The sequence below is a fragment of the Pleurodeles waltl genome, chromosome 3_1, assembly GCF_031143425.1.
Source record: "Pleurodeles waltl isolate 20211129_DDA chromosome 3_1, aPleWal1.hap1.20221129, whole genome shotgun sequence".
Lineage (NCBI taxonomy): Eukaryota > Metazoa > Chordata > Amphibia > Caudata > Salamandridae > Pleurodeles > Pleurodeles waltl.
Genome location: NC_090440.1, coordinates 377,269,614 through 377,291,079, shown reverse-complemented (window position 1 = coordinate 377,291,079; position 21,466 = coordinate 377,269,614). Strand labels below are relative to the sequence as shown.

General features: G+C 41.3%; 1 protein-coding gene across 1 annotated transcript in view; it reads left to right on the top strand.

Annotated features, from left to right (window-relative positions):
• HDGFL3 (HDGF like 3) overlaps positions 1 to 18,308 on the top strand; it is a 407,249-nt gene extending 388,941 nt beyond the window's left edge. The window contains exon 6 of the mRNA XM_069222565.1: positions 17,095 to 18,308. Within this exon, the coding sequence (XP_069078666.1) occupies positions 17,095 to 17,100 (6 nt within the window). The 3' untranslated portion in view covers positions 17,101 to 18,308. The remainder of the gene's footprint in view (positions 1 to 17,094) is intronic.
• The last annotated feature ends 3,158 nt before the right edge of the window (positions 18,309 to 21,466 follow it).

Below are 21,466 nucleotides of genomic sequence, written 5' to 3'. Positions count from 1 at the left end.
TAAGCGTGAAGGAGACACACAAAAGGAAAAAGAAGTTTGTTTGCAGTCAAACGTATTGGCAAAAGTGCAATTAGCCATGTAACAGAGTCGATGGCCAAGGCGGTAACAAAACCATCCCAAGGAGGGACAAACGTAAAGTATTTACCAATGATAAGAAAGGATTTCTGAAGGGCAAGCCCACAAACATGGTTAAAAGCCCCGATACATAACAACACCTCAGAAAAGCAGCACTTACGCACTGCTATGCTTGACCTAAAAATATGAAGCCCCAGAGGACAGTTGCTGAGAGGCTCAAAAGGAGCACACGTCAGAAATGTCAAGACTAAATTCAAATCCCATTGGGGCATAATTAATGGAAATGGAGGATACATATGAATAAGGCCCATAAGGAACCTGTTTACAGTTAGAGACTCAGACAAGGAATGTTGATTAGGCAACCGCAAAAAAGCAGAAATGGCAGACAGATAACCTTTGAGAGTGCCCAGAACAGAAACCTGCTGGGCCAGAGAAAGGATAAACAAAACCTCAGAAAGAGTGGCAAAGAAGGGGCAACAGACTTGTGTGTGCACCATGCCACAAGTTTCTTCCAATGACAGGTGTATAGTGTTTTGTTGGAGGGACTCCTGAGTACCAAGATTATAGTACAGACTTCGGGCGGAAGGTCAAGAGCTGTCAACTGCTGCCGCTTAATCTCCACGCAAGAAGGCGGAAACTGGACAGGTTTGGGTGGAGATCCCTTCCTTGCTACAGCGACAAAGTTCCTCCTGAGGGGTCAGTCTGATTGGAGGATCAATGGCCATGCTCAATAGCTCAGGACTGATGCCCAGTCCGGAGCCATAAGGATTACATGGGCTCGGTCATTCTTGATCTTTTTTTAGAACTCTAGGCAGACGTGATATGGGTGGAAAGAAATACAGGACCCCTGAGTTCTTCTCAAGATGAAAAGCATCGCAAGTGATTGCTGCCTTGGAAACTCCAACACGCAATACTGTTGACATTGCCGTTCTCTGTGGAGGCAAAACAATCTAACCAAAGCTCTTCCCACTGCTAAAAGAGACGTTGTGCCACCTCTGATTGGAGACGCAATTCGTGATCAATTAAGCATTGTCAGCTGAGTTTGTTCATTCTGGCATTCAGAGAGCCTGCCAGATGTTGAACCACCCTGTTGTTCCAGCCACATCTAGAGGTGCAGAGCTTCTTTACAAAGGATCCATGACCCCTCCCCGCCATCCTTGTTGCTCTACCACATGGAGGTGGTGTTGTCGGTGAACACCTGCACTACCTTCCCTTTGAGAGAGGGAAGAAGTGCTTTCAATGCTAGTCTGATCGCCCGGAGCTCCAATAGGTTGATGTGGTTCGAGACTCCACCAGAGACCAGATGCCTCTGATCTCTGCCTCTTCCTGGTGGCCACACCATCTAAGGAGTGATGCATCTGTCACTACAGTCAGATCTGGTTGGGGAAAGGAGAGTGATCTGCCTCTGACTCAGTTGTGGTTCCTTAGCCAATATTGCAGATCTTGTGCTGTTCCCTCAGAGATCTGAACCATGATTTCCCTAATGCTGTGCTCATTGGAACGTCCGGTCCTATTGCAGAGCCTGCATATGCCATCTGGCATGTGTCACCAGCAGGATGCAGGAAACCATGAGGCCCAGCAGCCTCAGAGTCATTCCCACCAAAATCCAGAATAGAGGCTGAAACATTAATATCATAGCCTGAATATCCTGGACTCTCCGCTTGCCGTCTTCTGCTGAGGATAAGCCAAACACTGCACAGTGTCCAGAAAAGCTCAGATGAAAGGGAGCATCTGAGAGGGAGTCAGGTGTGACTTTAGCATGTGTATAATGAACCCCAGCAAATGCAGGAGGTCCACCTTAGTCTGGATGTGGGAGATGACAGCCTAGGACGTTCCTGCCTTCAACAGCCAGTACTCGATATAGGGGAAGGCTGAAACCCCTGACCTGCGCAGATGAGCTGCAACCACTGCCATCATGTTAGTGAACACCCGAGGGGGTTTGGTAAGGCCAAAAGGAAGCACAGTGAACTGAAAGTGCTTGTGGCCTACCTTGACACGCCAGTACTGTCTGTGGACAGGCAGGACGAGGATATAGAAATATGCATCCTACAAGTCCAACGCTACCATCCAGTCTCCTCGGTCTGGGGCAAATAGAACCTGAGCCAGAGTGAGCATTTTGAACTTCTTCTTCTTGAGAACGAGATTGAGGGACTGAAGGTCCAGGATATCGCGAAGGCACCAGAAAGTAGTGGGAATAACAACCATGTCCTACTTGTGCCACAGGGACCCTCTCTATGGCTCCCTTGGCCAAGAGAGCCGTAACTTCCTCTTGGAGAAGTGCCAAGTGATCCTCTGTCATCCGATCGTAGGATGGTGGCATGGATGGAGGGGTAATCTCAAAGGGGAGGAAGAAGTCCTTTCAGACTATCTGCAAAACTCACCTGTCTGACGTGATGGTCTGCCAGTGGTGCAGGTGATGGTGAATCCTGCCTCTGACTGGTCTGTGGTGGGGAATTGTCAGACTAGGAAGGTTTGGAGGAAGCTGTGGGGCATCGGACTGGCCAGACCTCTGGCTGCTCCATCCATGAAGACGGGAGATCCCACGTCCCCAGCCACGCAGACCCTGGGCAGCATGTGCGGCACAATGGCTGGAGGGAAATGGACATGGCTAGGCGCCCCCTCCATAACCACCAAAGGGGCATGAATCAGACTGAGGGGGGCTGAGGGGCCGCTGCAAAGCCCAAGGACCTGGCCGTAGCACGAGAATCCTTGAAGCACTTGAGTGCGAAGTCTGCTTTCTCTCCGAAGAGATGGGTGCCATCAAAGGGCATGTCTATAATATTAACTTGGACATCCCCCGAAAAGCCAGATGTCCTCAACTGGGCGTGGCACCTCAAAGCAACTGTTGAAGCAACTGCTCTGCTCAGTGAGTCGGTTGTGTCCAGTCCACATGGGATTGTGAACTTTGCTGCATCTCTCCCATCAGCAGCTGTTTAGAAAAGTACAACCCGGGCCTCCTCCGGGACCTATAGTGCAACCTTATCTCAACTAGATTGTTTGGACGCAAGTCTGTTGGAGTCTTAGGAATAAATCAAGGGTTAGTTCATAAAAAAACCTTGTCCTTTTTAAATTGCATGTAAAGTTGCTGAATTGTAAAGGCCCTTATTTCCTTAATTCTCTTCGCTGACGTCAGTGCTAGAAAGAGGGCCATCTTCCAAGAGAGAAAATTCATATTTGACTCATGAATTGGTTTGAAAAGCCTTTTCATTAACTGGGCCAGTACTGTATTGAGCTGCCATACAATCTGATACTTCTTGATTGAAGGATAATCTCTAAACAGTCCTCATAAAAAATACCTTCTAAGGAATTATTGCATATCAGTCTGATTCGTTTTTTGGAAGGGACGCCCTAACCCCTTCCAAATACAGAATCAGTATTGGGTTGCAAACCAAAATTGCTATTCGGTAGCTTGTTACTGAGTCACAATTTATGGTTTGTACATGGCCCATTGTGGTTATGGTAAAACCAGCTTTGAATATAATCTTCCCCCCTACAGATATCACTCATCTCCAGAATTGGATGTTTCATAAATTCCCATTCTTGAATTAAAGCCTAATAGCAGACTGAAACCCTTCGTAATCAGTGTTGACATACCAGTGCACATATACAAGCAATCAGCATTGAAACAGCCATGGACTGCATGTAGTATATTATGATCTGAACTTTGGACAAGTCGAGACACAGAATTATGATTTCTCTCAAATGCGGAGCTGCTCTGATTTTCTAGCACAGGTGTGGTTGGGTGGAAGGCTCCAGCAACTTCTGCTGTCACCATGGGAGATACTTATTCAAAGAATAACCTTTTTTGCGAAACCTTTGGAGCTGTGAAAGTGTAGGTGAGTGATCCTCATGCAAAATATTTTTTTGTCACCACAAATGGAGAAAAACGACATATTCATCCTCAGAATGCTCTGCTTATCTCTGGGTGGTATTCAACACCAGATTTATTGTTGGATCCCAGAATGCAGTTTACAACTCGGTTCATTATACCTTGTTAGTCTGCATGTCCAGGAACTTTTCTTTCTACTTGATACCTTCTAGTCTCCAGCTATGATTAAGGTTGAGGAAATTTTCAAGCAGATATTGTTGGTGGTCTTATCAACTGCCTCACTTAAGACCTTCCTTCCAAATCATTGTAAATGTATCAGTCTCTAAGCACAGGATTTGGATACTGTATGTTTTAGTTGTTGTCCGCAATAAGCATGTAATTGTGTTCCTTATTAAAAGAAATGGTTTTGCTGTCAGATCTAGGACATTTTGTTTTTCTAACTTAGAAAGTAAAATATTTGAAGCAGTAGTAAACATTTTTCCACAGGATCCCTCTACTTTGAAAGTGGATAACTGTACAGTTGTCCATAGCTGTTACAACGCATTATAAATTTCCCTTTTCCATAACTTTTCTATTTGGATTTTATCCAGATGAAGACATGCGGAGGATGACAAATAATGCAGACATGGTGTGCTCGGTAGGCATTGACAGCCCCTACCTTCCACACATTTTCATGGTGCTCTGGCAAGAAGTCCTCAATTCTGTGGTCATACTGAAGGCTGTCCATTTTTTCCACCGCTGACTTTGACAAGAGACTGAGGAATGGGGAAAAATATGGGTAGAGCTAGAGTCACAGTCACCAAAACAACCTTATAAAGAATGACTCCAGTTGCACAATCTTCCTTTAGTTATTTCATGGATTGACAATCATAAATTACTTTGCTTTGTCATGCTGGGAATCCTCTCTAGTCAGTGTTTATCAGTACACATATTCACCCAATTAACATTAATACTGCATTGGAATTTATGTAGTCTAAACACATTTATTCCCCCAGCTCTGGCCACTGAGGTGGTGAGACACAGCGTACGATTCAGGGACAAAAAGTAGACTTTAAAGTATGGATGGAGAATTTACACCTGCACCTGAATTCTTCTGTTTTTTTCAACTTGCAAATATTCCCAGTACATGAAAAGCTGCAGCAGACATCAGTTTCTAAGCATACTAGTGGGATGTCAAGGGGCATCTCCAGCAGGGCTTCTGTTCTCTCTGTGAAAACCTACCTGGTGGGAATGGAGCATGCTGTGCTTAAGCACATTTATGTTTATTATTTGAATCTGCAACATAAGCATGGTTTAGGAAACGCATCCCTACCAAATGTGAGTTTGACCTTCCCCTTTCCATCCTGGAAGTGATATGTACATTTATTATGGTGTAAAGGGGTCAGATGATTCAAGAATTATATACAGATGGTTTACACAGAACGTCCTGTGTAAACCTCAAAGTGCAACTTTTGAGGATGAAGCAACAGGCATGCAGCAGCATTTTGTACAATTTGAAGGTGTTTGAGTAATGCTTTAGGCACCCCTAGGTATAGAATATTTCCATATAAAATATTCCATATCCGGGCCCAAGGCCTCTTCCTTCTGACTTCAGTGGTCTGTTATATTCCCACAGCCTCTCTTGCCTGTCCGGCATGATTGCTTTATTTCGCCTGCCCTCCCCTCTTTGGTCCATTGTGCTGCCATTGCCCCGCCTGTCTGTCCAGAGTGGTCAACTTGTCCCCTCTGCACCCTCCTCCCTGCCCTAAAGTATCCGATTCCATGCCTCAGACATCTGCCTCCCCACAGTGTTCAAATGGACAACTAGATTGCTAACATTCTATATTTATTACAAAAATGTGTCACGTCTGACATCATCTTGATCTGTTCAAAACTGTAATACCTAAAGCATTTCCTTTCAAAATTATAAAAATGAGAGGGTCATATTCTCATAAAATTATGGTTAGTGTTCTGGAAACCTAAATGAGGACATATTTTCTGAATTCTCAAATAGCGACAGAACGCTTAATTATTTACTATCTTTGTTTTTTTTCCAGTTGATCACTTGATTATATGTTACAAAGCACTTAACCTCCCCATGCTAAAATCAAAATCAATGTGTCTTTGTGCAATGTAACTGAGTGCTCATGTAAAGCAGTCCAATAGCACTGGGTCAGGTCTGCTCTATATAAAACAGTTAAAAAATTTTTTTTTTATTAAGTGTTTCGCAGAACTCTGTCATTGGGCTATACTTGGGCTACATTTGGGTGATATGTGCGCTACATTTGGGCTCTATTTTCTATGCTCACCTTCTTGGGAGATTTATTTGTTATGAAGCTCCATAATTTCCTCATTTACCATTGTACCCTCAGTGGAAAATGCTTTCAGTTTTCCACTTCGATTCCATCACAATAGCGTTCAGATGTGCCACACTTTTAGCATAAATTCAGAATGTTAGCACTCTAGGTGCTCATTAGAACACTGTAGTAAAACTGCTGATTAACAAAGAGTGAACTGGCAGTCTGCAGCTGGTGTTGAAAGCGCACGTTTCAGTCTGCATGTCAGAATGTTTTAATGAAGTAGAAGAGGAAGATATTTGGTAACACTTAAAACGTGCGCTAATTTTTCTTTCTACAGCACTAACCATAGTTTCTATGACAAAATGAAACCCCTCATTTTGTTGCTTTCTAAATTAAACGTTTTAAGTTTTACCAGTTTGATTCCAGATGACTTCATGTGTGCCACACTTTTGTCACAAGTAAGACTGTTAGCGCTCTAGTTGTTCTTTAGAACACTCAGGAAGGCTGCAGTAGAAAACAAGGCAATCAACAGACAGGCTGCTCCTGTTGGAAGTACATGTTTCGTTCAGAATGTCGGATTTCATTCTCATATGGCTGACAAAAAGATAGTGTGAATTAACTTAAAATATGCTCTCATTTTAACTTCTGGAGCACCTTCCATAACCTTTATGGTAAAATCATGTTAAACAGTTTTCTCTCAAACATGATTTATAAAATCCCAGCAGAAGGGTTTTTCACAGGGTAAAATCACCTTAGAACACACCACAAATCCTAAAATTACTATGGTACATCAACACATGATTTATATTTCAACTAAAATCTTTGATCACTCTTTATATGTTTTCCTTTTTCTGCCCCTCAAAATCAGCCACTCACTACAATGCGTTTCAGTGGGGACCAGGCCTCAGAGTCCTGTAAGTTCTGCCACAGAATGTTGTCCATGTTATGGCCTGACAGCAAAGGCGGTCCACTTGCTACCCCCACAAATGCCCTTTGAGGTCTGGGTGTGCTCAATTAATTCCTTTTCAGGACACTGGGACCAAGTCCCTGAGTCTTGTAGTGGCTGCCAAAACATATTTTTTAGGTTGTCACCAACCAATCAGGATTGACTAATGTAGTTTGAATTGGCCAATTAGAGCATATCTGAACACCAACCGTGCTCAAAAACGTGTGGACGGATTTGCACCAAATAACAAAAAGCACGATCTGCACGCAATGATCTAATTTCCTGGCAAATGTGGTGTCATTCAGTTCAGCGGTTCGGACTGTAGTCATGTCTAAAGTCCCTATGAGAAAATGCATGGGGAAAATGCGTTTTGGGACCCTCCCTTTTTCTTGGCCCCAGCTTGATGGATCAACCCGAAACTTTCAAGACCACAGGTAAAGAGAGTGACAAACTGTTTTTAAAAATATTTGTGGATTTATCAAATGGCGCCCAAGTTATTGGAAAAACAATAAACGCTTTTCCTATGGAAACTAGGTCCTAACTATACCTACTGGCAACCACCAGTAGGCAATATATATATATATATATATATATATATATATATATCGAGAGGAAAATGGCCAGGGCACACCCGTATCGTAGATCCAGAAAATGTTCAGGAATTGAGTAGATGTCCGATCAGGAAAGATGGTGTATTGGAATTTATTAAACATACAAGTTGGTAGTCAGAGTCCAAATCATAAAAAGTTCTTTGTACAGTAAGTCCATGTACCCAGAACAGCTAGATGATTATGAATGGTCAGAATTATAATCTGTTGACCACAAGTAACAAAAAGTCCGTACAGCAAAACAGCCAACACATGTTTAGTCTTCAAGACTTTGTCAAGGCTTTGGATGTTCGTGGTGTATACCAAAATACGGTTGAAGCATAAAATGTACTGATGGTGGTATTGGATCTCTAGGTGCAATCAATAATACACACTGCCCAATCCCGACGCGACCAGCACAGGTTTATCTTCACAACACATGAGCTTATCATGGCCTTCATTGATCTCTCCAACGATTATTGATTGCCACACAGATTGTAATTCTGACCATTCATTATCATCTGGCTGTTCTGGATACATGGACTTACTGTACAACGTACTTTTTATGATTTGGACTCTGAATACCAACTTGTATGTTTAATAAATTCCTATACACCAGCAGGTTCTGAATTTACTCATACAAAACCATAGAAATTCAGCAGTTATAGTTCGATTTCCTTCGAGTAACTATAACACGCACTCTAAGGTAACTATAACTCGCACCCTTGCAATGCACAGTTTTTTATCAATAATTTTATTGCAAATGTTGCAGTGATAATAGCAAAGATGCCATACATGATCTCATCAGTGATATAATATGTGGAGTAATTAGCTGTGCATGGCAAAGGTGCAAGTTACAGTTACCTTAGGGAGCGAGTTATAGTTACTTGAAGGACTATAACTGCTAAATTTCTATGGTTTTGTATGAGTAAATTCAGAACCTAGCTACATCGTCCCTATAACCTTTGTTTTTTCTGTGAATTTCTATGTTTTTTTCATGTAAAGTCCTTTTAATTACTATAGGCTATTCCAGGGCCATGGCCTGGCTTCAGTCAAGCCCTTAAAACCAAGTAACCCCACACCACTCATGGCCTTAGACCGTGCACAGCGCAAGTTGACCTGTCTTTGCCAGTGGATCTGTGAATGGGTGTGTATGTGTCTGAGTGGGTCTGAAAGTGGGTGTTGGACTTTTTTGCTTTTGCAGGGTCATCCTCAATCTTTTTGCCTCCTGCCTCCTATTTTGTCTGACCTGTTGCTGTTGGCTTTTGAACTCTGAGCACTTTACCACTGCTAACCAGTGCTAAAGTGCATATGCTCTCTGTGTAAATTGTATGTAATTGGTTTATCCATGATTGGCATATTTGTTTTACTGTTAAGTCCATAGTAAAGTGCACTAGAGGTGCCTAGGGCCTGTAAATCAAATGTTACTAGTGGGCCTGCTGCACTGGTTGTGCCACCCACATAAGTAACCCTGTAATCATGTCTCAGACCTGCCACTGCAGTGTCTGTGTGTGTATTTTTCCACTGTAAATTCGACTTGGCAAGTGTACCCACTTGCCAGGCCTAATCCTTCCCTTTTCTTACATGTAAGGCACCCCTAAGGTAGGCCCTAGGTATCCCTAAGGGCAGGGTGCAGTGTATGGATAAGGTAGGACATATAGTAATGTGGTTTATATGTCCTGACAGTGAAATACTGCCAACTTCGTTTTTCACTGTTGCAAGGCCTGTCTCTCTCATAGGATAACATGGGGGCTACCTTTAAATATGATTAAAGTGTAGATTCCCCTAGAGAGTAGATGGACATGTGGAGTTTGGGGTCTCTGAACTCACAATTTAAAAATACATCTTTTAGTAAAGTTGATTTTAAGATTGTGTCTTTGAAAATGCCACTTTTAGAAAGTGAGCATTTTCTTGCTTAAACCATTCTGTGACTCTGCCTTGTTTGTTTTGGGCGCTTTCCCGGCTGGACAAGCCGGTTATTAACAACAAAAACTAAAATGTCCTCAATGAAAGCGCGCTCCCAACTGGTTACATAAAGGGGTTTCAAACAAAGCCAGCAACTCACGGTGAATCCTTGAAGCATTTTCATTTTTTCTGGCCTTTAATAATAAAGTCATCTCTGGACACGTGTTTCCGGGTAGATCCCATATATGTATATATATATATATATACACCTGCAGGGTTCAGCCTTCTTTCTAATGACTGTTTCCCTTTGCGAATGGGGGTTACCACCTCCTTCACAGAGTCAGTAAAATGTGAATATTTAGAGACTGCATTCGGGTGTAGGGGGAGGGATGTAGAAAATTAATCAGGACATGATTTATCCAATTTATTGCAAATAAATGTGACAAACAATATCAAACCAAATTCAGAAATTTAAAAGTAAAACAAAGTCAGGATTACTGACAGATTGTTAAATAAACTGATTAGTTTATGTTTGACCTTGTGGGTCTGGTGTACATCAGAGTGGTCTAGAGCTGTCTGCAAATGTGACTGGTCACCATTGACGTGTTTGGCGTCCCATTGAATGATCCAGAATTTCTTGCAACATATAAGCTTTTTGTTGGGTTGGTGACTTCTCTTCAGGCTAGAAGCTATCATGCATATTCCTGATCATGCGTACTCAGTTACTTATGCTGCCACTGCAGGAGTGCCTCCAGCCTCAATGTTCCCAGTTCTTGAGATTGCTGGGACAACATGGTAGGTATATCTGACCAAGCTATACATTTTCCTGGTTTGTTGGACAAAGATGGAGAGGTTTGCACAAGGATGTCCTCCAGAGCTGCCTCATCCTCAGCAGAACAGACACTTCACTTGAGAGTTAGGAAGCACACATGAAGGATCTCCCTACTGAAGGATTGCATCAGTAGACACTCGTATCACATACATGCCTTGGATTAGATGCCTACCTGTAGCTAACATATTCTGATTGGTAAATCATTACTGATCCAGACAGACAGAATGACCAACTGTTTAATATGAGTAGTGTTGAAAGGCACTAAGAGAGCATTTTCGTGGACAGAGATCGCTAACACAACAATATATCTTTTTAAGGTAGCATCCAAGCAGACATCAGGGCACAGATTTACTAAAAGTCATGCAACGCAGTAGGGCAACTTGCAGCGCTGCGTGATAGGGAGAGAGCATGAATGCGCCTTATCTACTAGGGTATGATGCATTTCTGCTCTCTGCCTGCACTGGCACACTATGCGCCGTCTGGTGACAAGACAGGCACCTTTGCACCATGGTGCAAGGGTGCCTGTGTTAGAGACAGAATTGTTTTTGTGCAGGAAGGGACACCTTCCTGGACAAAAACACTCCTCAGAGGCATTTTTATCTTTCTGTGTGTGCTGCACACACTTATAAAGAGGAGAAATAAATATATTTCTCCTAGGTATGCCTCTGTTAGGAAGTCATAGCATTGTAACACATTCCCAGGTTTACTATTACTAAATCTGTGAATGTACCAAAATCCATGAGTGGATGCATGGGAACGTTTACGCTTCACCTATGGATTGCCTTTCCAATGCAGGGTAATGCATGGCAGTGACTCACCTTTCCTTGCGTTACTTTAGATTTTCTCAGCCACATAGAGCCATGCAAAGTGCCTTTGCGTGACTTAGTAAATCTGACCTACGGGCCTGCTAAGGACAACACAGACCCTTAGTAAATTTGGTCCCGCATGTAAAAAAATAGTCGGTCCATGAAGGTGCTCTGTGCACAGCTGAGTAAAATGTGTACTGATGATCATTATAGAGAGCCAGGTGACCACCTAACTCCAAATAAAAATTCCACACCATTTCCCATGGTTTTCCCCTTGCATTGCCCTCACACCAAAGTAGGGCAGAGAGGTATCCCACTTCCCTTGTCCTCCCTATCGACTTCAAAACCACACATGCAAAAAAAGGGAAAGAGGCAGTGTCAGAAGTGATCCTTCCTATCCCTTTGTCAGGGACCCAAGTGGTTTGTTAAAATTGCCCTCACCCACTAAATTATGCTATACTTCATGATGGGGAGTGCTTCAATACTCTGGTGCAGACCAGCACTCAGAGTGGAGCAATGATATGTTGGTAAGGGTTATTACCTGTGTTAGACATTTCATCCTTGGCGTGGTCTCCCTTAACTTTTTGCCTCTGTTTTCCAGGTTGTTAATATGTGCTGGACTCTGTTTTTGCTGTTTTTGTTACTCTGGGCACTTTACCACTGCTAACCAGTGCTAAAGTGCAAGTGCTCCTATTCAAAATGTGTATGTAATTGGTGTATTCATGATTGGCATTTTTGATTTACTAGTAAGTTCCTAGTAAACTGCACTAGAGGTGCCCAGGGCCTATAAACTAAATGCTACTAGTGGGGCTGCAGCACTGGTTGTGCCACCCACCTAAGTAGCTCTGTAATCATGTCTGACCTGCCACTCCAGTGTCTGTGTGTGCAGTTTTTAACTGTAAATTCGACTTGGCAAGTGTACCCACTTGCCAGGCCTAAACCTTCCCTTTTCTTACATATAAGGCACCCCTAAGGTAGGCCCTAGGTAGTCTCAAGGGCAGGGTGCAGTGTATGGTTAAGGTAGGACATATAGTAATCTGTTTTATATGCCCTGACAGTGAAATATTGCTAAATTCATTTTTCACTGTTGTAGGGCCTCTCCCTCTCATAGGTTAACATGGGGGCTACATTTAAATATGATTAAAGTGTAGATTCCCTTTGGGAGCAGATAGACATGTGGAGTTTGGGGTCTCTGAGCTCACAATTTAAAAATACATCTTTTATTAAAGTTGCTTTTAAGATTGTGTGTTTGAAAATGCCATTTTTAGAAAGTGGGCATTTTCTTGTTTAAACCATTTCTGTGACTCTGCCTGTTTGAGGATTCCCTGTCTGGGTCAGTTTGACAGTTTGGCTGTTTGCATCTCTCTCTAGACAGTGACACAAAGGGAGCTGGGGTATAGCCTGCATATCCTGATGAGCCATCTGTGCTAGGAGGGAGGGGAGGAGTGATCACTCACACCTGAAAGGGCTGGGCCTGCCCTCACACAATGTAGTCTCCACCCTCTGATGTTTTTCTGGGGCCTGGCCTGGGGAAGGCAGGATTTCACAAGCGAAAGAGACTTTACTTTGAAGTAGGCCTACTTCAAATGGCAAAATGGGTATAAGAAGGGCACCCAAAACCACAGACTTCTGGAAACCAAGAGGAACCTCTGCCTGGAGAAGAGCTGAGGAAGAAGAGCTGCCCTGCCTGTGACTGTGCTTTGTGGAGTTATCCTGCAGTTGCTGCTTCTGCCTGCGCTAGAGGACAAAAACTGGACTTTGTGTTGCCTTCTTTCTTGTGAAGAACTCTCCAAGGGCTTGATTTAGAGCTTGCCTTCTGTTGTTTGAAGTCTCAGGGACAGCAAAGACTTCTCTCTGCCAGCACCTGGAGCCTCTGCTGAGACTCCTACTCGGCCCAGTGGTGCCCATCCAGTTCCTGGGACCCTAAAGGGAGAAGCTGGCAGCCCAAGAGTGAAAAATCCATGCACCGACCACCGTGCTGGGAAAGATCGACAACACGTCGATCTGCGGCTGAAAAATCAATGCACTGCTGGCTTCACAGCCTGCAACGCGACCGGAAGATAGATGCCCGCAGCTGGAGAAACGATGTGCAACATCACTGGCAGAGACTGGTGAGATGGCAACCCGCGCTGCGTGGTTTTTGGATCATCGTGCGGCAGGAGTTCTGACGCAAACATTGTTGGGCGTGCAAAAACGATGCAAGACCTGCCCGGACCCAAGAGTGCTGACCGTATCAACTCATCGCTCTCCTGCGGAGAGAAGAAACGACGCACACTGACCCGAGTGAAGGAGAAATGACGAAAGGTCTCGCTCATGAGTGAAATCGATGCAAGCCCTTTTTGACGCACACTCGCCTGTGCAGGGCTATTTTTGACGTGCCCAAGGTACATTTTTACTCTGACAGCATTAGCGTTGTGTTTAAAATTACATGAAGACTCTCGTTGGTTTTTAATTGACTTGTGTGTTGTGGATGTTTGTCGTTTTGGTCTTGTTTTGTTTAGTTTCTATTTTTCTAAACCTGTGTTGTGTCATTTTGTAGTATCTTCATTAAGTTACTGTGTGTGTTGGTACAAATACTTTACACCTAGTATTCTGAAGTTAAGCCTACTGCTCGTGCCAAGAGGGTAAGCAGGGGTTAGCTGAGGGTGATTCTCTTTTACCCTGACTAGAGTGAGGGTCCTTACTTGGACAGAGGGTAACCTGACTGCTAACCAAAGACCCCATTTCTAACAACCCTATCTTGATCCACTCTAATTTTATTCTGGGACTCCCTTGACAGGCTAAAAGCTCGTATTTTTGGGGTGAACTCTGGGAAATTATTGCCCTGCCCTCCGCTTCTATCCTCTCCTTTTACCTCCTGTTCTGAGGTTGGCCTGTTAACTCTGGCCATATTTGCCCTTTTTCTGTACCAACTCGGTATGTCCAGAGTTTTTACACAATATTCTCCAAAACTGGGGTAGAAGTAGGAGCGTCGCCCTGTAGTCACACATTCATCAAGAGTTCCAATGACGCTTGTGTCAGCCACTTGCTGCCCTTTGTTGGTTGCATTGCCTTAATAATTGGCGTAGAGGTCTTAAGCATGATACAATATAGTTGTAGAGCATAAACATTAATAACGACTATTAGTTTTTCTCTTCCACATTAATCACCCTGCTGATTTGATCATTTTTTCCACAGTGTATTTTTTATAAGAATTAAACTAAATTGAGAGCCTTCTGTTTTTAATACAACACTAAATCCTGAAACATTCTGAAACCTCGCTTGGTTTTATCTTGTTTAGTCTATATCCCTTTAGTTTTTCTTAATGTATTATTACAATATATTATATTTTCTTGTTATGTATATAATACTTTTCCTGTACAAATTGAATACCTCATGTTTGTAAGTCTAGCTAGAATTATTTAGCATTTATTATGCCGTTTAGAGGCCAGGATACTAACCTAACCTATAATATACATAATTAATGATATTAGACTCTGTGTGGTGGTGTACTGTTAACTTTGGTTATACATCTGTATTGTTTCAGATGTCTGTGCAATCATATCAAACTATGTTAAAAAAATAGAAAGGTGGAAGGAGGTTGCTTGTGCTGTTCTATGTTGTATGAATGTACCTGTGCCTGAACGTGCCCTACATTCCTGAGCTATCCAATGAACAAGTTGGTGACTCAATCGAACTCTTAAAATTATATTACAAATAGTGACCTGCATTCAGAAGTCATGCATCAGCTGTTCTATTCTTGAGGAGGCCGTTTCACCACAAAAAGAAACACGACAGACAACCTTTATGCACCGAAGCATCTGGATCCAGCATCATTTATGAATGCGCTGTTGATAAGCTGTTGTGAAATATTTATATTCCTTTTTTACCGTTCTGCTGCTGCAACTACTCACATTGTGGTAGGAAAGGAAATTAGGGATCAACAATGAGTCTTTGAGCTCCCAACTGAACTAGTAGTTAATGGATCAATTAGAACTGTCTGTAACATCTCCAGTCAAGCTTCAGTACAATCCAGACCTGCTTTCCAAAAGCAGAGAGAGATTCTGCTACTTAATCACTTTGCTCTTGATGGCCTACAGTACAGACATCTGACTATTCAGTTGTGTGGATGTTATACAGGAAGCTGGGCCCCCTCTGCCTGATCCTGCTAGTCTTGGAAATTTAAATTCTGTGTTTGGTGTGTTTGCCAGTGGAGAAGGTTGTACCTGCTAAATTTAGCAAAAACTTTGTTTTATGAGATAGCTCATAATGAATGGATCAAAAAGGAAACTATGATGTTTTATAGCTTCTTCACTCTGATTGGAACAAAACTTGTTCCCATCAAAATTGATGGTTTAACTTATGAATCCACACACAAATGCAAGATTAATTTTCTAGCTTGATGTTAAAAATAGGTTTACTTTATGAAACTCCATACATATGTACTTTTACAATGAATTCATATTGTCAAGGTACATAGATGTGGACTTAAGAATACTAAATCTATACTGTCCTGTACATGCTTAACTCAGTCATATTTTGATTGTCAATATTTTTGCTAGAATATTCTTGTAGAATGACATTTTTGTAGTCCGTATTCTGACATACTATATTTAATGTCAAGGTGCTGTTTTAGAAACTGTCATTAAAATTATTGATATCTGGAAGATCCCTTATTGAAGAATTAAAATGAGGAACACGTAACAGTAGTTCTCAAGCCAAGGAACTCTCCTCATATAAGTACTCATCCTTGCCTTCCTCCTCTTTTTGAAGGATGACTGCATATGTATTGCTAGGGCTGAGCTCTGTGAGTAGAAGTAAGCTCTGATCACTTTAAAAGCTAACATTGAAGAGGTGTTCATTCTGTTCCCTGGAACTGTATGTTAGAACAGCTATTTTGTAATTTCTACAAATTGTTTTAGAGAAGGGCACAAGAAAAGCATTAAATATGCATATTTACAAATGTGAAGTGTTTCTGGGGCTCAGCCTGGTAGCCAGGATTATGAATCTATGTAGAATTTACTTGAGGACTAGTATTCTTACAGGTAAGTAATCTTTCCTTTCCCTTCCAAAATATTCAAGTGGCAGACAATCCATTACAAAAGTTTGAGATCCCAGCCAAGTTATATGTAGGTTATAATGTGTAAATATAACTATAATGCAGTGACACTGTAGAGAGTTTAGAGACATGATATAATAGGAAGGTGTAGCAGGTGAGCTAAACTAGACCAGCTCGATTTATGAGATGGTGGACGTGCTACAGATGAAGCACGTGAAAGGTTCAGTAGTTCTTACAGGTGAGTTGTTTCTTGGAGGGGTGAGATTTCCCACTCCAATTGCGAATTCCTTATACAGTCTTTCCAGTCAATAGTGGTTCATCATTCTAGTCAATTGCCATCCACTGGCCTGGAAACATTTATAAAGTTTTGCTTAATACCTTTTTTCTTCATGCCCTTATTGAGACGCCTGAAATAATGACATAGAAATGTAAATAAGATTTTGTAGAGCTAAATAATGTACAAGTTAAATATAGCCAAGACAGATTTGTGGCTTTTACTATGCATAACATTCATTTTTCATTAATTTGAATAATAGGATAGTAAGCACACTAGACTTGCACTGTTCTTTATTTACCCTTTTTTATTTAACACTATATATGCCATTGTTATTTGAGCAACATATAAAGTAACACATCTATTATATTTAAATAATTCCGTGTACAACATATGCATATAGCAACATATTAAAGAAAGACACAAAACAGTAATAAAAACTATTTTGAAATATAAATGTCCATAAATATTAACATTTGCATTAATAGTGGCAATCCTAACAGGTTTTCTTGATTTTTCCTAGACTTAACCAGCCACAACAACATATGATGGAATCCCACATGAAGATTCTACGTTTCAATGTCTGTTACATTTGGATTTGAAATAACTCCATGTATATTCATTGTTGGCATCAACAAAGTCTCTCTCAGTGTACTTTATTTACATTAATGCCTGTTGTGTTTATGTAACTGACGAATGGCGCTGCCAGCTGGATCATCTTATATTTCAAATTGTCTGGTTGCGTACATCTTAATTTGCAGTGAACGAGACAATGGCCTTTAAAACTTCAAAAAGATTATTCTGACATTCAGTTCACCTTAAACAATTATCTTCCTTTATGTAGTTACATGTTTAAGTATGTTAATGCTTATGAATGAAGGACTCCAGTAAGCTGGACCTAATTATGACATATCCTTAATGTATTGTACATTATTACCCATGTGTATTGTACGCCATTAATAGTCTCATCAATGATTTGTTGGGATGATAACATGGAAGTAACACATGTTTAAAGGTATTGAGAATAATGTTGAGAGTTACATAATGTATACTGTATAAGAATAGCAGGTGTCATGTCGCTTTTACAAAAATGTATTCAATTTAGTTGAGTATATGTTGTGCAGGTTTTGCATTCAATATGAAGTAGCTTTTCATTATCCAGAAGTTTATTATCCTGAACCAGTGGCTATTGTTCTGGCAAAGAGTAAGAGGCATAAGAAAAAATACACTTGCATTTCAGAATTGTACAAAACATGTTTGAAACATGCAACAAGCATGTTAGCTTTGGCATATGAAGGTCTTTCTAATTTTTGCCTTATTATGGGCCATATCGGTTGAGTAACTCAAATCTAAACAGACTTTATCGTAGGTTTTATAGAAAAAACATTCAACGTGATTCTGAAAATATAATGTTGAACATTAATAACTTTCAGAATTTTGCTTTTATTCATGGTTTTCTTATAGGAATAAATGTAGACTTTTATGTAAGCATTCCAAATATTTTTTGAGGCCTAGTTATTGTTGTTGATCTTAGAGCACTTTATTTATGTATGCAAGCTTTTATGGTGAATTTGTATATGTAGTTCGTCATTTGTTATATTGGTATGCTTGTCTTTGAAACATTTTGCAATGTAAAGGTTTCTTGTTGAAAAAGTTACAATGAAGAGCAATATTGTTTTCAAAGAATAATGTTGGAATCTGCAACAAAATAAAGGTTTAAGATTGCAAAGCAAATAAGCTAAATCATAATACTTAAGTAGAGGTTTAATCGTGATTACAATTCTACCTATACTGTCCAAGTTCCATATTTACAAATATAGAAAAGAATGAAACATACTCACTGTTAGTAATGGTGTTCCATTTTGAGATTTTCATTAATTTTCATTTCCAGAAGCCATTGGTAAACAGACACCCATCTAAAGACAACACTTTATTTTTAATGGTGGCACGTAGAATATAAATCTAACTTACATAAACACACAGACATTTCAGAAACCTTTCAAAATTAAAGAGGGAAAATAGGAAATGAGGCTAGATGGGAAATAGGATCATTAAACAGAAATGTGGGTCAGTCCTTTGGCAAGTAATCTGCACCAAAATCCATAATGCTATATTGTGTCAGTTAGGCTCAGTTAATCTTTTCTCTGTGTGTAATTAGAGTCCTAGACTATCGCCTAGCCCTTTCAGCCGTAATGCCTGTATTCATCTCACGGGTTGAAACCATTTTTGTAAAGATAAGGTGCATTTTTTCTATTTTATGTTAGCAGAGACATTCCCAATCCTGTATAGTCCATTGAAGCCATTCTTTGTCTCTTTGACCAATGTCCCTACTGCGGTGGGAAAAGATGATGGAACAACAATTACATCCTTTATATTTATTTGCATTCCTGGCAGTCACACAGTAAGGAGATGTCATTTAGGAGGCTTAAAGGCATAAGGTGACTTCCCTGTCTGAACAGCTTGGCGTTTATTTGGAACCATTCAGAAGACAGTGCTGAATACGCTGACTGATCTTTGGTCTCAAGCAAGGATATGGCCATGGGGGCTATCCTTCCAGCTCTGATTTTGTTGGGACTCATACTGATACCTCCAGATCAGCCTGAGCACATAGGCACCAGTCACACAGTCTTCAGCACTAATATTCTACATTAGTTTGTTTGACATAAGAGGTTCATCAATGACTTACTGAACATGTTACTTCATTGATTTCTCTGTCCACTTAAGGGGCTTTCAAAGATGGCAATTTTGATTGGAAGGCTTGGGCAGTATTGAGGCCACATGCCTGAGGAAGCAGTTCTTTGGCTTCAAGACTTGACAAAGATACATTGCAGCCTGCGGATGTGCCTCGGAAGATGCATAGTCCTTTCTGGCAGGTGTCAAATGCTAAGGAACATTAACAACAGTCCGATCAAGCACCCTCTCTCACACCAGAGAGCCACTGTTCTACAGGTGGCAAAGAGCAGAAAGCTGAAGGCCAGCCAACCTAGAACGACGTCTTGATCAAGCAGAGGACCACTATCCCAGAAATAGATCCTGCAGAAGAGGGAGTACAGCTCCTACCAGAGATCATCAACAAAAAGCTTTTACTAAGGGTCCAAAAACCACCCCATCTCCAGATGTTATTGATTTCCTCGGTCGATGATACCACCACCTATAGTGTGGTTTATGACAGAGCTGTAAAAATGCTCAATACGATGCGTCAGATGCAAACTCCTTTAATCTTTGAAACCCTGCAACCTCACACTCGATGTTTAACTTTGTGGCTGTTAGTTTTAAGGCCTTTAGAGCTCGTTAAAAAGATTGCTTAGCTCTTGCCTCTATAAAATCCTGCAGACCTAAGCAAGAGTGACACAAGGGGCTATGAATCTTTTATAGCAACTCTCCACCATATTTTGTCATCGTTCTGCCCGCCTCTTGAAAATAATAGATGATTACAATATGGATACGACTGGTGCAACCTCGGACACCCCTTTTGAAGTGGGAAAGCTCTAGATCTTCTTTGGGTCACAACAGTAGGGACTGTATCCACCAATTTACTGAACTGCTCCCAAAAGGAAATACTTTTGACTGTGGCAGGAGGGTGTTGGGGCCCCTCTCCTCCGATTTGCAGACCGTAAAATGTTGTCTGCCTTACTACAATGCCTGCTTCTGGCATCCTGTGGCTCATTGGTCCTGAGCAAGACCCTGCAGCCAGCTCTACCCAGCAGCACAGTATTCATGTCTAGGCTTACCTTTCCACAACCCTTAGTTGCCTTTCTAAAGGTTCTGCAACCGTGGAGCTTAAAAATTTTGATAGAATTTTGCGATTGATTTAGAGTTTGGGAGTACTCAGTGGCAAATGTGACGAAGCCCCCGTTGACTTCATTGATGAAATACTTGTCCAACAGCCTGACTGAGTAGGAGCCATTGGAAGAAGGACTTTACACCCTCTGCCCTATTTAGGGTTGATGGTGTAAAGGCTTTCTCCCTGTCCGTCACCTGCAAAGGTAAAAAAACAAAATGACCTTCACACCCTGGGAGAGCACTCCCAGGGTGGTGGCCATTAGGCTTATTATTTTTCAAAACCAAATTCCCACTTTGGGAGTTCGTTCTTGAAAAAATAAAAAATCTTTAAAATCATCACTGGCCATCTGTCATTGTTTACGGTACTAGTCGTCAAACTTTTCCCATATTGACAGGAACCGCAAATATTGCAATTTCTTTCACTGTAGGGAGTTGTCCATAGGGCCGATGGACGACTCTCAATTTGGTGTGCGGATGTCCATTGGCAGAGTTTTGTCTTGCGCCATCCCTAGAGGGTTAACTTCTCTGCCAAACTCTAAATCGAGCCCTTAGTTGCTTGGAGTTGCTTGCTCAAGTGCTGCATGTTGGCGTCAGACTTTCATGTCACTTGTTGCTGCTAACACTCTTTTTTTGATAATACAGCTTAGTGTTTACTTGAAGACCAGATTGCCCGCCACTGACCATGATGTGATGTAGCCTTTCGACAGGGGTGACTCATAGCGCTGCAATAAAAATAAATAAATAAAAATGTCTACATATGGAGCACGTTATTTCAAGTTTTATGCAGACTAAAAAGTTAGTACCTTTATGAGTCTCAGCATTTGTTTCTGAGCATTTTATATAGTGAAAGATGCCAGTGTCACTTAAAAGAATAGTACATTTTAGGTTGTTCATTTCAGTTGTTTAATTTTATTTATTTCATTTTGTTTTATGATAGTGACTGTATTTATCTTCCATTTCCAGCTGCTTATTCTGTTGTATTGATGTAGTTAACTAACAGCGCCATCCTTCAGAAAGGCTTGAACTGATGTTTAGGAGAATTTCCATTACTTACCATTGTTAGGCTTGCTTGTCACTCTCTTTTGTTCGGTCGAGCGTTAGCGTTCAACCTT